This window comes from Thamnophis elegans, chromosome 6 (assembly GCF_009769535.1).
Source record: "Thamnophis elegans isolate rThaEle1 chromosome 6, rThaEle1.pri, whole genome shotgun sequence".
Lineage (NCBI taxonomy): Eukaryota > Metazoa > Chordata > Lepidosauria > Squamata > Colubridae > Thamnophis > Thamnophis elegans.
In genome coordinates this window covers 14,814,869-14,829,589 of record NC_045546.1, presented here as the reverse complement: position 1 = coordinate 14,829,589, position 14,721 = coordinate 14,814,869, and the positions used below count along the sequence as shown (strand labels likewise).

At 40.6% G+C, this 14,721-nt stretch overlaps 1 protein-coding gene across 1 annotated transcript in view; it reads left to right on the top strand.

Moving 5' to 3' along the window:
- The window catches only part of TRPC6 (transient receptor potential cation channel subfamily C member 6), an 89,751-nt gene that overhangs the window by 37,099 nt on the left and 37,931 nt on the right, over positions 1-14,721 (top strand). Inside the window, exon 2 of the mRNA XM_032219224.1 lies at positions 13,274-14,048. Coding sequence (XP_032075115.1) covers positions 13,274-14,048 — 775 coding nt within the window. The remainder of the gene's footprint in view (positions 1-13,273; positions 14,049-14,721) is intronic.

The window sequence follows — 14,721 nt, the reverse complement described above, 5'->3', positions numbered from 1 at the left end:
AAGAAAACCGTGGCATTGTGTCATAATGGTCAGAAGCCATGATTGGATTAATGCAGTTGCTGAGAGCAACTCTTAAACATGGATTTGCTACATTTTTTTAGTGTTGGTCCTGCTTGCAGGATCCACTTGTTATTCACTGTAGTTGCCTACAGTTTGATACAGCAAAGTCATCAAGGCATCATCATAAGGGTTTATTTTATAGCAAACTAGATGCAGAAACTGACACTGATTGGGGCTGAATGGCTTAAGGTCACCTAAATCAGGAGTCTCCAATCTTGGCAACTTTAAACCTGGCTGGGAAATTATGGGAGTCTGCCAGGCTTAAAGTTGCCAAGGTTGGAGACCCCTGACCTAGATGGCTTCTATGTCTAAGGAATGACTGCAGGTAGTTCTCTACTTATGACAAGTTGCTTAACAATCATTGGAAATTACAACAGGCTTGAAAAGTTACTTAGAATCCCTCTCAAAGTAATGATTGTCACACAACCTCCGCAGTTATGTACCATATTTTTCGGAGTATAAGACGCACCAAGGTTTTGAAGAGGCCATTTTTTTTAAAAAAAGTGGGTAGGTAGATAGAGGGATAGAGAGGGAGAGAAAGAGAGAGAAATATAGTAGGTAGGTAGGAAGAGAGAGAGTAGTTAGGTAGGTAGGTAGATAAAGGGATAGCTAGAGGAAGAAGGCGGGGCTTAGCAGTGAGAAGACGGAGTTTCAGGCCATTCCTGAAATTCCCCTATTCCGGAAGAAATGGACGGGTCGTTTACGATCCTAGCTGTCCCGGAGAGACAGTGAAGGTTTGGGGAGATCCAGTGATCTCAGAGACGTTCGCAGGTCTCAGGGGGGCTCGGATTTCAACCCCTTTTGCCATCCCTTTCTGGATTAGCTGTATGCTAACCGAAACTGCAGGCAGCCCCTAAGAATGGTAGAAGTGTTTTCAACTGGTAAGCTGATTTTATTACTCAAAGAGAGATGGTCCGCATTAAAATCTAAGCTAATTGAAACCAAAGAACAGAAGAATCTAGCGGCGAATTGGTTTTTTTTTTAATGGATTTATGGCTGGTGGTTACCCTATTTCTTAAATGTTTTGAATGCTGATTACGTGGATAAAGGAAAGTTTACTCTACTTCAACACTCCCTCAGGCTCTCTTTAAGTGGGCTGTAAACCAATTTACTATAATTTGGCTTCTTATAACTTGACACTTTTACTGCTTGGCTGTGTTGGTCTAAGATCAGATAAGATTGCATAGCTCTCAGTGTGTCTTTACTTGCGAATTCCTTCTGCGTCACATCATGGCGTCTGTACTTGCTTCAAGTGATTCATTTCAAATGATTTTTTCCGCTTTTCAAAAGTTGTTTGATACGTATGAAAAATCTTCAGAAAAATCTGGAAAAAAACTGGACTATCTCTTGTTTTTAACATCAAAATATGAAAGAAAGAGTGAGAGCGTTGAATGTTTGAGTGCTCCTGAAACTCAAATGAAGAATGTCAGAAAGGAAGTCTCTCAACTTGCTGACACGTCGGGCGTCTGGTCTACTTCGGAGGCAGAAAGAAAGAGATACAACGCTTGAAAGAAGGGAAGCCATACAGAAAATTTATCTCAAAAGACAGATTGCAGGAGGAATGAGAAGCATTAAAGAATCTATACTTTATGAAACATTATTTGCAGAATTTTCAATACCACCCTTGAAAATCAAAAACAAATTGAGTGGAACAAGCCAAGGACAACGTTATTACATCAGAGGCACCCTAAGCAAAAAGGTGCGAAGATATTTCTGCTTGGACTTGCTTATAAAAACGTTTGGGGAACTTGTTTTAAGAATGGTAACAGGACCAAGGAAGTTTTGCTATTGGAGAGACATAGGCTGATAGATTGAAGAATACAATTGAAAATTAGCTAAATCTAATTACTCTTATTTGTAATAGATATAGCTGAATAATAATTGATATTGATAGTAATGTATATAATGTGGAGTTGATATGATAAATAATAATTGGATATGAGAAAGGAAGGTTGGAAATATTTTTGGATTATATACAAAGGTTATTAATCACAATAATTATCACTATTAAAAAATAAAATAAAATATATACAGTTAAATGTTAATTAATATGGGGAAATATGATATATGATATAACTACATAAAGAAGGGAGAATGATAATAAACTATACTGCATGGAAGATGGACTTTTTGGTATTAAATATTATGGATGTTCAGCTAAAATAGGATATGAGGATTTGATGTTAATAGAGGATTTTACAAACAAGTAAATGAAATGTCAGCAGGTGTTATGGATTAATTCTTTGGCATAGTTAAGGATGAAGGATGTTTAAATAACTGTAGTCAACTAAAAGTGGAGGTATAATGATGTTAATATAGTAAACATTTGAGTTAAGATATTTGAATTAATATGAATTAATGGAAGAGATGCACCAAAACATGTTGTAACCAGCTGATATACTTTTTTTAATATATATAATATATACCTGTGTTCTTTTTTGTTTTTTGTTTTTTTTGTTTTTTGTTCGGTTTTTTTCTTCCCTGCCTTGTCTTTTGTTCTTTTTGTCTTTTTTTTTTTTGACCTTTTCTTTTCCCACTAGTGTGGGCATGTATTGTTTAAGATTATTATTTTTATTAATATCTTTAAATAATAATTACAGTCAAATGAAAATGGATATATGATGATGGTGATATGTATGAATATTTGAGTTAAAATGCTTGAGTTAACATGAGTTATGTTTGTTGACTGTGGAGGAGATGCACAAAAGTTTATTTGTGACCGATAGCATGTAAAGAAAGATGTTGTACTTGTTTTGAATTAAAAATTTTAAAAATTAATTTTTTTAATAAAAAGGGATAGCTAGATAGCTAGATAGCTAGATAGAGAAAGAGAGAGAGAGAGAAATACAGTAGGTAAGTAGGGGAAGAGAGAGAGTGTAGGTATATAGGTAGGTAGAGGGATAGAGAGAGAGAAATAGAAAGAGATAGAGAAATACAGTAGATAGGGAGAGAGAGAGAAATAGAGAGAGAAATACAGTAGACAGGGAGAGAGAGAGAGAAAGTAGGTAGGTACGTAGGTAGAGGGGGAGAGAGAAGGAGAAATACAGTAGATAGGTAGGTAGGGAGAGAGAGTATGTAGGGAGAGAGAGAGAGAGAGCAATACAGGAGGTAGGTAGGGAAAGAGAGTAAGTAGGTAGGTGGATGTTTCCAGGTGTATTTATCCATGTGCTGGAGAAGGAAATCGCTGACAATCTGCAACACCTAAGACTTTGTTTCTGCTGGCACAGCACTTGATCAATGTAATTCTCATCAATCAGTTAAAGAGCTTTCCAAAAGGGGGGGGAAAGTTTTTGCACTCTGCAAATCTCTCCAAAATGGCCCGTTTTTTGCGAAAATGGGCTTGTTTTCCCCCCAAAACAAATATGCATGAATAGCCTGGGGAGGGCTTGCAGAATGCTCCTGGGAGTGGGGGGGGGGGGGGGCAAAAACAAGCAAAAAATGGTCCATTTTTTGCAAAAACGGGCCTGTTTGTTGTCAAAAAAATTGCATGCATATCCTTATGGAGGCTGATAAAGTGCTGCTAGGGGCTGGGCTGGGGGGCAAAAAAGGCACATTTTTTTGCTCATTTGTGCCCTCCCCAAACCCCAGGAGCACTCTATAAGCTTCCATAAGGCTATGCATGCAATTTTTTTTGACAACAAATGGGCTCGTTTTCGCAAAAAATCTGAAAGCCTCCATAAGGGTATGCACGGCCATTTTGGTGAAGGAGGCGGGGCTTCTGGAGGCAAAAAATGCTGTATTCAATGTCTAAGACACACCCACATTTTCAGCCTCTTTTTTGAGGAAAAAAGGTGCTGTAATCAGTGGTATTCCAAATCTTTTCCCACCAGTTTTATGAAAGCACGCTTTGTGTGCACATAGCACTCCAAGAGTGCCCTTGGTGTCAGTGCTGGTGAGCTGAGCTGTTGTTTAGCTCAGCTGAGGTGCGGCAATCTGCTCTGCTCCGCAAATCAGCTAAAAACAAGGGAATATAGGACAGGGAATGGCTGGGGCAGGAGGGCAGGGCCAGCCAGAGGTGATATTTGCCGGTTCTCCGAACTACTCAAAATTTCTGCTACCAGTATGCCCGAACTGGTTCGAACCCGCTGAATACCACATCATACGTAATCATATTTCAAGCGCTTGTCAGCCGGCTTGATTTACAACTGGTTGCAGCATTGATCAGTCAAATGATCAGGTTTTGTGACTTTTTTGCCATTTCCTAGTGAAAAAAATCAGCAAAAACTGGATAAGACGGATTTGGATTTACAACCACATGATTCGCTTAACAAACTGGGATGACTTGATTAGCAATCATTGTAAAAATGGTCATAAAATTGAGTCTGGTCACATGATGACTGGATTTATGTCCTCAATGACTTGCAAACAAAATCCCAGGCTCAGTTGTAGTAATAAGTCAAAGACTATTGGTACAACAGGGGTCTCCCCAGTTGAAGTCCAGCATGTCAACACTACACCAGAATGGCTCTCTTGCCCTATTTCTGTAGCTTCAGTTCAAAACATGTCATCCTTCTCAAGGGTTGCTTTTTTATTTGCGGGACAAAATATGTGAAACTCCTGACATCATACTTAATTTTACATTCTGTATCTAAACTTCCATTCCTCAAGATGCTGATCTTAAATTTTGTTGCCCAAGTCATTTTCCTATCTTTGATTTCTCAGATCCACTGCCACTTGGATTCCTCCTATTCTTCTTCTGTCCACTGTTGAAAGATACTTACATTTATTCTGTCCCCTAATAATACCAGTATGTTCAAAGTCAACATCACCTGGAATTGATAATCGTGAATTATTATGGTTGGTCACACTGTCAGCCAGATGTTTAGACTGGATTTGGTATTTTTATCCAGTTGTTGAGTCCTTCCTAAGGACCTGGGATAGGCAAATATTGATGTTTGATGCACTTAGAAGTATTGTTACAGGATGTAAGCTGTTCCCAGCAAAGCTGCCTTTTGCAATTGACCAATGGTCATTTTGTCAGTGCCAATGGTGTTCAAGTGATGTTCCAGCTGTTTTGGGATTGCAGTTAAAATATTACCATTAGTACTGCCTTTGCTTTTGGTTGCCACAGTCATTTTTTATTTCTTCCGCCAGACTTTGTGGTGGTGCTGGTGATGATGATGACGGTGATTTATCACTTTAAAGTGGCTGCTAGTCATTATCATCACTTTATTACCAAACTCCTAAATGCATTTGCATTGATTTCTTTTTGGCATGGTGTTTCTTAAAAGACAAATGGAATAGGAAGGGCTGTTTGCATTTGTGTACGTGGTAAGATTCTTTGATAAGCTGTAGCACTGTGTTTTCCCTCCTGCTAAATTTAGAACTCACAATCAATACCAGGACTTGAATAATTGTAAGCTAAATATCTCTTCAGGTAACTTATTCATTGAAAAGAATTGGTTGGTTTTCCTTTCCACCATTGCAAATATTTTTTAAAAACATTTTTTTAAAAAGAAAATGAGCAACAAAGTTTTTGGTAGGTTGTAAATAAAGAAACCATTCATGAAGAACGGTTGCAGGAACTGGGTATGTCTAGTTTGATGAAAAGAAGGACTAGGGGGTGACATGATAGCAGTGTTCCAATATCTCAGGGGATGCCACAAAGAAGAGGGAGTCAAGCTATTCTCCAAAGCACCTGAGGGCAGGACAAGAAGCAATGGGTCAAAACTAATCAAGGAGAGAAAGCAACCTAGAACTAAGGAGGAATTTCCTGACAGTTAGAACCAGTGGTGGGTTTCAAATTTTTTTAGAACCTCTTCTGTAGGTGTGGCCTGCTTTGTGGGAGTGGCTTGCTGGCCATGTGACTGGGTGGAAGTGGCTTGCCAGCCATGTGACTCGGTGGGTGCGGCCAACTTGTAAAATGTGGTGAAACTCACTTAACAAGGCTCTTGCTTAGCAACCAAAATGTTGGCTCAGAAACTCTGGCATTTGAAGCACGCAAGTCTTAAGTTACAAGACCCTTGCAGCCCTAACCCTTTAGAAATCCCAGGGGTGTTCCATCTTGATAGCTTTAAGACTTGTGGACTTTAACTCCCAGAATTCCTCCTCTCACTCTTCATCTTGATGATGTGCGGACGGGCGGGGGGGGGGGGGGAGGGAGGGAGGGAGCTGGAACGGTTTCTAAAAGGCATTGTAGATTTGTGGAACCTCTTCTATAGAAGAGGTTAGAACTGGCAGGAACCCAACCCTGGTTAGAACAATTAATCAATGGAACAAGTTGCCTCCAGAAGTTGTGAATGCTCCAACACAGGAAGTTTTAAAGAAGATATTGGATAACCATTTGTCTGAAGTGGTGTAGGGTTTCCTGCCTAAGCAGGGGGTTGGACTAGAAGATCTTCAAGGTCCCTTCAAACTCTGTTATTCTATTCTAAAGAGCACATTTTGCCTCTATTTTCCCCAAATAGAATGATAAACATTCATATATCTGGGGGGAAAGAAATGGCATTTACTCAGAAACAAAAATTATGATAAGGGTTATTTCTACAGAGAAAAATCTCATCTGAAATGAGCAACATGATTGTTTTTAACCATTAGTATTCTGGATTACAAAGTTAGGACACTGTAATATGATTTAGATGGGATAAAATAAATAAAAAAACCACCACACATTATTGTATGACCCAGACTTCAATTACTTCTATAAGGCTACTAGCTTAAATGGATTTTGAAAACAACCAGGAGACCAAGTGAACAATTCTGCTTTGTGAATGTTCTGGTTCCTTTATAAAAAAAGAAGATGGAATTTTGGCTTGATCTGGCTGAGCTCTTCCTATCTTATAAGGATAACCTTCTCCAATCTGGTGCCTTTCAAATGTATTCTGCCAGAATTGCCAGCCAAAGAAATAAAAATAATATGGCAGTCACATTTTGGTAAAGTGAAATTCGGCATAATTGGAATACACTGTAATAGAATTGACCAGAGTAATTGTAAACCTATAATTCAATTTGGATACACCTTGCCTGCTTTTTTTATGCTGTTGATGCTTCTGCCGCCACACCTTTAGAGCACTGGACATAGCTGAATAGACTATTGGCATTAGGTGTGCATGCTTGTGTACAGGTAGTTCTTACTTAGAGACTACAATTGGCACTGGTGACTTCATTTATAAGCACTGGGGTTTCTAAGCAACATGATATCATTTCCCATTTGGCGATTAGATGGCTCGCTATGGATGTTAAATTAGGCTACAATTTGCAAATGTTTACTCTCATGTTCTCCATGAACTCTGCTTATAACTTTGAATGTTCGCTAAACAAGGCAGTCAGTAAGCAAACACTACCTGTATTGAAATGCATGCTCCATTTCTAGGAAGCAAATTACATAGCAATTATAAACGTTTGCACAGTTTCATGCACTCCCAGATAATGCTGAATTGGGAAGCTTTTAGAAAAAAATGCGGAATATTTAAAACAGATTAAAATGGAACTGTATAGGAAAATGTCCACTTGAGTCTGCGCTGGGATCACAATTCATTGAAGCCTCTTTAAATAAGAAGCATTAGTATACATAACCCTTCGTGACCACTGTATAACAATCCCTTTATAATTTAAGAACGTAGAGTTATGGGACACGGTGGCTCAATGGCTAAGAGGCTGAGCTTGTCAGTCAGAAAGGTTGGCAGTTTGGCGGGTTGAATCCCTAGCACCGCATAACGGAGTGAGCTTCCGTTACTTGTCCCAGCTTCTGCCAACATAGCAGTTCGAAAGCATGTAAAAATGCAAGTAGAAAAAATAGGAACCACCTTTGGTGGGAAGGTAACAGCGTTCCATGCACCTTTGGTGTTTAGTCATGCAGGCCACATGACCACGGAGACATCTTCGGACAATCCTGGCTCTTTGGTTTTGAAATAGAGATGAGCACCGCCCCCTAGAATTGGGAACGACTAGCACATATGTGCGAGGGGAACCTTTACCTTGATAGTTATGTAATTGCAAATGGGAATCACATTTTGAAAATTTATTGCCCAGCATTTATTTACATACATCTCTTAATATGTTTTAGAAACACGTTCATTGTGAGAGAATCTAAGCTGTTAATGTGCTTTTTGCTACTAAAAGAACATGCAACTGTATAGAAGAATGTGGGAAGCTTAAAAAAAAGGGCCTGTAGATAGTACATTTTATCACTGACATTTCAAACAGAGATAAATGGTTTCATTTGATACTACCTTGTATATTTTGCTATGTGGTGTCAGAACTGCACTGGTTCACCGAGAGTGAAAAATAAAGAAAAATAAGCTCAGTGAAAATCTTTAAACATATTCAGTGCAGAGCCAACTCTGCTTGGATGGGGAGAAAATGAGTATTCTGTTGAAGCCCACATATCTTCATGTTGCCAAGTTTGAGGAATACTGGAATATATTCTCCTGAATCAAACATGCCTCAAATAGTTGCTAGAGGGTGATGGTATCAGAAGACAGTCCATATTCATGAGCTTCCTGAAGACCTCTAACCAGTCCAGTAGGATTGGATGAGTTGGACTGTAGGGTCTAGTGGTGGGTTGCAGATGGTACGCCCTGGTGCGGGCATACTGGAGCCTGCCTGGAGCACCAGATACCATTCTGGTCCGGTGCTCTGGAGGACCCACCCACCCGCCCAAGCTCCTTACCTGTGCTTTAAGCCTTTGGTGCTTCTGTGCATGCGCATGGCACGTATGGTGCCTGCGCGATGCTCCAACAAGCAGCTGTAGCGTCGCTGAGGCTTGCCGAAGCATCGCAGGCAAATACGACTCATGCACACTGCGCACGCATCCATGTGGGTGACATTGGGGCCGTTCCAACCATACCGGTTGGAACGGAATCCAGAACCCACGACTGGTGGGGTCCCATTGCCTGGGAGCTCAAGGACCTGGCTGGGTGCTTGCCTTCCACTGCCTAGGGCTCTGGACAACCTGCACCGCCATCCGGGAATCCTCCACATGGCCTGAGAGGCACGGCGAGGCTCCTCTGGAACACAAGGGTTTGGCGTTCTCCCTGGTCTCACCTTCTTCCGCTGGAGACAATGGTTCCCCCAGCCCCACCCGGACCACCACAGGCACCCCCGACACTAGTGATGTAGAGCTGGCCACGCCCACCCCGGCCATGCACCCTGCTCCCCCCCCGAGGTCAAACACAACCCTGATGCAGCCCTCAATGAAATCGAGTTTGACACCCCTGCTCTAAACTGTTCTCTCTCTCTCTAACTTAGAATACTGGATTAGATGTCACAAAGGTGCCTTTTCAAGAGGCAACTGGATTTTCTGGTTTTTCTTTGAAGACGTTTTGTTTCTCATCCAAGAAGCTTCTTCAGCTCTGATTGGATGGTGGGGAATGGAAGGATTTATATTCCTTGCAGACAGCTGGTCATCTGCATCCTTTTAGAGGGTCATTGAAGCACTTGGAGGTTTATCTGTGTCCTCAGGGTCACCTGAGTAGTGCAAATGGGTGTGGAGCCTTCTTGGAACTGCTGAAAGGACTATGAAGTTGAAGAAGTCTCCACATCCATTGGCACTACTCAGGTCACCCTGAGAACACAAATGAACCTCCAAGTGGCCTCAACAACTCTATCAAAAGAATGCAAATGAGCAGCTGTCTGCAAGGAGTATAAATCCTGCCATTCCCCACCATCCAGTCAGATCTGAAGAAGCTTCTTGGATAAGAAGCAAAATGTCTTCAAAGAAAAACCAAGTTGCCTCTTGAAAAAGCACCTTGGGGACAACTATGACCACGGATAACTGAGAATCTCCATAGACAGCTGTATTAGATGGGATTGTCTTTCTTTGTATTCTTAATTGGCCAAATGTATCTATCCTACTATTATTAGTGTTAGTATTATTAGTATTATCCTAGTATTCATGTCAGTTTTATTTCAGCCAGTTGCTGATTACTCTGCTATTTTTGAAAAAGTTGTAATAAAGACCCATCAAATTAAAGTTATTTTCTCTAGCAAGACATACATGGTAACAAAACTGAATAAGCATCCCAGTTGCTCTATTTCCACATGGTTGAATGTTTCTATGATAACCATTCCACGACTCACCTCCAGATTTTTGCATTCCATGTGAGTCATGTGCTTCAGTTGTTAAAATTTCACAAATGTGTCTACTTCAGACAAATTCTGTTCATTTTCTTTGTAAGTCTGGATAGGAAGTGAATTTTCTTATATGTGGGGACGCAGGTGACTTAGACTGTCTTTTTGGCAGGAAAATGTCTGCAATTCTAACTTTCCAATTTTTATTTCAAAGCAAGGCAATTCAGTTTAAGAATTTGACTCTAGGAAAGTTCTTCAGATTTTTGTTTTATTTGAAAAGATTGTCTTGCAAGTATACTTCACAGTGCATCTATTACAATATTTAAAAGTTCTGGGGAAGGATAGTGAGCAAAGTAAATCGAAGCTACTTCAGATAACAAGCAAATTTTCATCAGCTGTAATTAGTAATGATTACTAGACAGTTTTTAAAATATAAAGCTTAAGCCAACATTTCATGAACTTTAATTTATGAGCAAAATGGATCTGACAGCCCTTTAAAAACTAAAGAATTCAGAAAGATTTTCCAATTTTCATCTAAGTCTCTGGTGCTAATCTCAGATAATATTGGAGCTTCTAATATATTATTACAGTTATATTTTTACAGTTCCAAGAAAATGCAGAGTTTTGAAAGTCACCGATTAGATATGGATCAGGTTTTGAAATAATTATCCTGTTGACCCTAAATACATTGTTTGTATGTCTGAAAAAAATAATTTTCAAAGAAAAATCGTGTAATTGCAATCAGGTGAAGAGATAATTACAATGACATTGATTTAAGTGGAAATTAAATGCAAATGAGTACATAGGATGAATCAGTAGCCAAGATTACTATCGGCAGTTTTCATTCTCTCTTCCTTAAGGTATTATTTTAGTTCTACCGAATGTAAGGCAAATTGCAAGCAAATTCCTACAGGCCAGGAGTGTCAAACTGGATTTCTTCGAGAGCCAGACCAGCATTGTAGTTCTCCTCTGCGGGATGGCGGACATGGGATGGATGGCTCCTGTAGCACCTTGCTGGCCAAAACAGGTCATGCGGAGGCCCTGCGATACCCCCGCATGGCCCATTTTCGGCCTCCCCGACCTCCAGCAGCACTCTTCTGGCCAAAAATGGGCTGCGCAGAGACCTTTGCGCGGTCTGTTTTTGGCTAGCAAAGTGCTACAGGAGGCTAAAAATGGGCAGCGTGTGTGCGCACGTGGATCATTTTGGCCAGCAGAGGCACTGTGGGCTGGTCCTTTGATATTTGCAGGTCAGCCCTGCGGGCCGGATTTAAGCACCCTGGAGTCCGGATCCAGCCCGTTGGCCTTGAGTTTTACACTCCTGCTAGAGGTGCTGATCTACTACTTAGATATTACTTATATGGATGCAGTTATTAGAGTTTAAATGGACAGAATTCATTTTGGTCCCATCATTGCAAAGCTGCCAACTCAGCAATTAAAACATGATCAAGCTAGGCATTTAAATATGCATTTTGAGAAAACTTTGAGTAAAAAAAGGTAGGTAAAAATGTAAACACATAAATTACATAAATATGCAGCTTGAAAATATACTAGTGTAAAAAGTATATGATATCAAGCTTGAAAGCAACGTGAAGAGAATATGGATTAGAAATAAATTCAATATTTTTAGTGGTTATTAGAGGAAACAATTTCAATACATAAAATTTTAAACCTTTTAATACTATTTCCACCCATTTCCAGGCTTTGTGGAGTCCTTGGTGCTCTCTGAACTTGATTGGTTTCTACGTAGACATTTCATTATCCAACTAGTTAATATCATTCTACCAGCAAAGGCCAAACCATGGTCATCAGGAACAGATCACAATATGTACAAAAAGTCAAAGAATTACTGGAAGACAAAGCCTAACACTAATGATGACACCTGGTTGGGTCTCTGCAAGAAATCAACCAAGCTCAAAAACTACCAAGGACCCCATAGTTCAACCCTGAGCTACAAATACTCTTTTCTGAGCTTGTTCATCTGTACTATTTGGAGGCCGACATATAATATAATGGGGAATATATGCCAAACATTTGTTAAAAGATAAAACTGGATAGTTTTACTGGATAAGATAAAAAAACTGGTCATTGGATTTAATTTTAATATAACATTAAATAGGGTTAAACATAATTAATTCAATATTAATTTGACTAATACCACCCCATGTATATAAACAATTAAGTTTCCTAGCACATTAAACATTACAATATAGTAAAATACTTCGAGCATTCTGCACCCAGACAGTGCAAGGATTACAGGATATGCATTTTTTTCAAATATTAATTTTATTTTGTTTGTCTGTACCCTGTTTCCCTGAAAATAAGACCTCCCTGAAAATATTGCAATATAGGAGCGGCCATGGGGTGACCCAGCTTGCCACCTCCTGAACCTCAAAATTAATAAAACCTCCCTGATAATAATGCCAAGTGCGTATTTCAAGGGTCAAAAGAAATTGAGACCCTGTCTTATTTTCAGGGAAACATGGTAGAGAAGTTGAAGAGCTGGCTGAAGATCTAGCTTAATGGTTTGCATAGAGCCTGAAGTAAGATTCCACAAGAGTCTTCAAAATGTTGTGGAATTTGGAGGTGAGTTGAGGGGAAGATTGAAGAAGCTGGCTAACCTTGAGTCACTGATGGGAAGGAAGCAGCTGAAAGGAGACCAATGTATACCTAGTAATTTTGTATGTATGTGAGATTTAATGTGACCAGATTCCTGTCTACAGGCAAATAGCAATGAGCATACCAATGTGTTCAGCTCCTTGTGTCTCTCTCCTTCTTCCTTGCACTTGACAAATCAGTCAGTAGTGGGATTCAATATTTTTACTACCAGTTCTGTGGGTGTAGCATGGCTTAGTGGGCGTGGCTTAGTGGGCGTGGCTTGGTGGGCATTGCAGGGGAAGGATACTGTAAAATCTCCATTCCCTCCCAACTCCAAGGGAAGGATCCCCATTTCCTCCCAATCGGCTGGGACTCGGGAGGTGGAGAATAGATGCGGTGGGGCCAGTCAGAGGTGGTATTTACCGGTTCTTGAACTACTCAAAATTTCCGCTACCGGTTCTCCAGAACTGGTCAGGACCTGTTGAAAACCACCTCTAATACCACTGTGTTCAGCTTCTTGTGTCTCTCTCCTTCTTCCTTGCACTTGACAAACGTATCCTTAAAAAAGGGAAGATGGGCAAAGCATTAATCCTCTCTTTCTTTTTAGTAGAGGTGCTGAGAATCGTCATGGCTTCCGCCAACAGACTGTAGCTAGAGAGAAAGGCAGGAGATCTGCTATTCGGGGCCCGGCATATATGTTTAATGACCACTCAACCAGCCTTTCTATCGAGGAAGAGCGTTTTCTGGAAGCAGCAGAATATGGCAATATCCCTGTAGTCCGTAAAATGTTGGAGGAATGCACATCGCTCAACGTGAACTGTGTGGATTACATGGGCCAGAATGCATTACAACTGGCTGTGTCAAATGAGCACCTGGAAATCACGGAGCTTTTACTTAAGAAGGAAAACTTGTCACGGGTTGGAGATGCGCTACTCTTAGCCATTAGCAAAGGCTACATACGAATCGTGGAAGCCATTTTGAACCATCCCGCGTTTGCAGAAGGGAAGAGGTTGGCTACAAGTCCCAGTCAATCGGAGTTGCAACATGATGATTTTTACGCCTACGATGAGGACGGAACTCGCTTCTCCCATGACGTGACCCCCATTATCCTCGCTTCCCACTGCCATGAATATGAAATTGTGCACATCCTGCTGAGGAAAGGAGCTCGGATTGAGAGGCCGCACGATTATTTCTGCAAATGCAGCGAATGCAACAAGAAGCAAAAGAATGACTCTTTCAGTCATTCTAGATCCAGGATCAATGCCTATAAAGGTCTGGCGAGTCCAGCTTATCTGTCATTGTCAAGTGAGGACCCGGTTATGACTGCCTTGGAACTAAGCAATGAGTTGGCTGTGCTTGCTAACATCGAAAAAGAATTCAAGGTAAGATGTTAATCAATGGATAGGCATGACTTATGATTACATAACCTCTTTTGGATGGGATGGTGGCTGAGCTTGTCGATCAGAAAGGTTGAGAGTTTAGCGGTTCGAATCCCTAGTGCCGCATAATGGAGTGACCTCCCATTACTTCTCCCAGCTTCTACCAACCTAGCAGTTCAAAAACATGTAAAAATGCAAGTACAAAAATAGGGACCACCTTTGGTGGGACGGTAACAGTGTTCCGTGCGCCTGCGGCATTTAGTCATGCTGGCCATGCATGATCACGGACACGTCTTCGGACAGTGCTGGCTCTTCGGCTTTGAAATCAAGATGAGCACCGCCCCCTAGAGTAGGGAATGACTAGCACATATGTGCAAGGGAAACCTTTACCTTTAATCTCTTTTGGATCAGAGTAAATATCTTAAACTCTTTTCCATTACCATAAAAAAACATAAACCATGAAAAAGATTTTAGCACTAGCAACAGTAACACTTAAACTTATATACCGCTTTACAGTGTTTTACAGCCCTCTCTAAGCGGTTTTACAGAGTCAGCCATATTGCCCCCAACAATCCTCATTTTACTGACCTCAGAAGGATGGAAGGCTGAGTCAGCCTTGAGCCTGGTGGGATTTGAACTGACAAATTGCAGGCAGTCGGTAGTCAGCAGAAGTGGC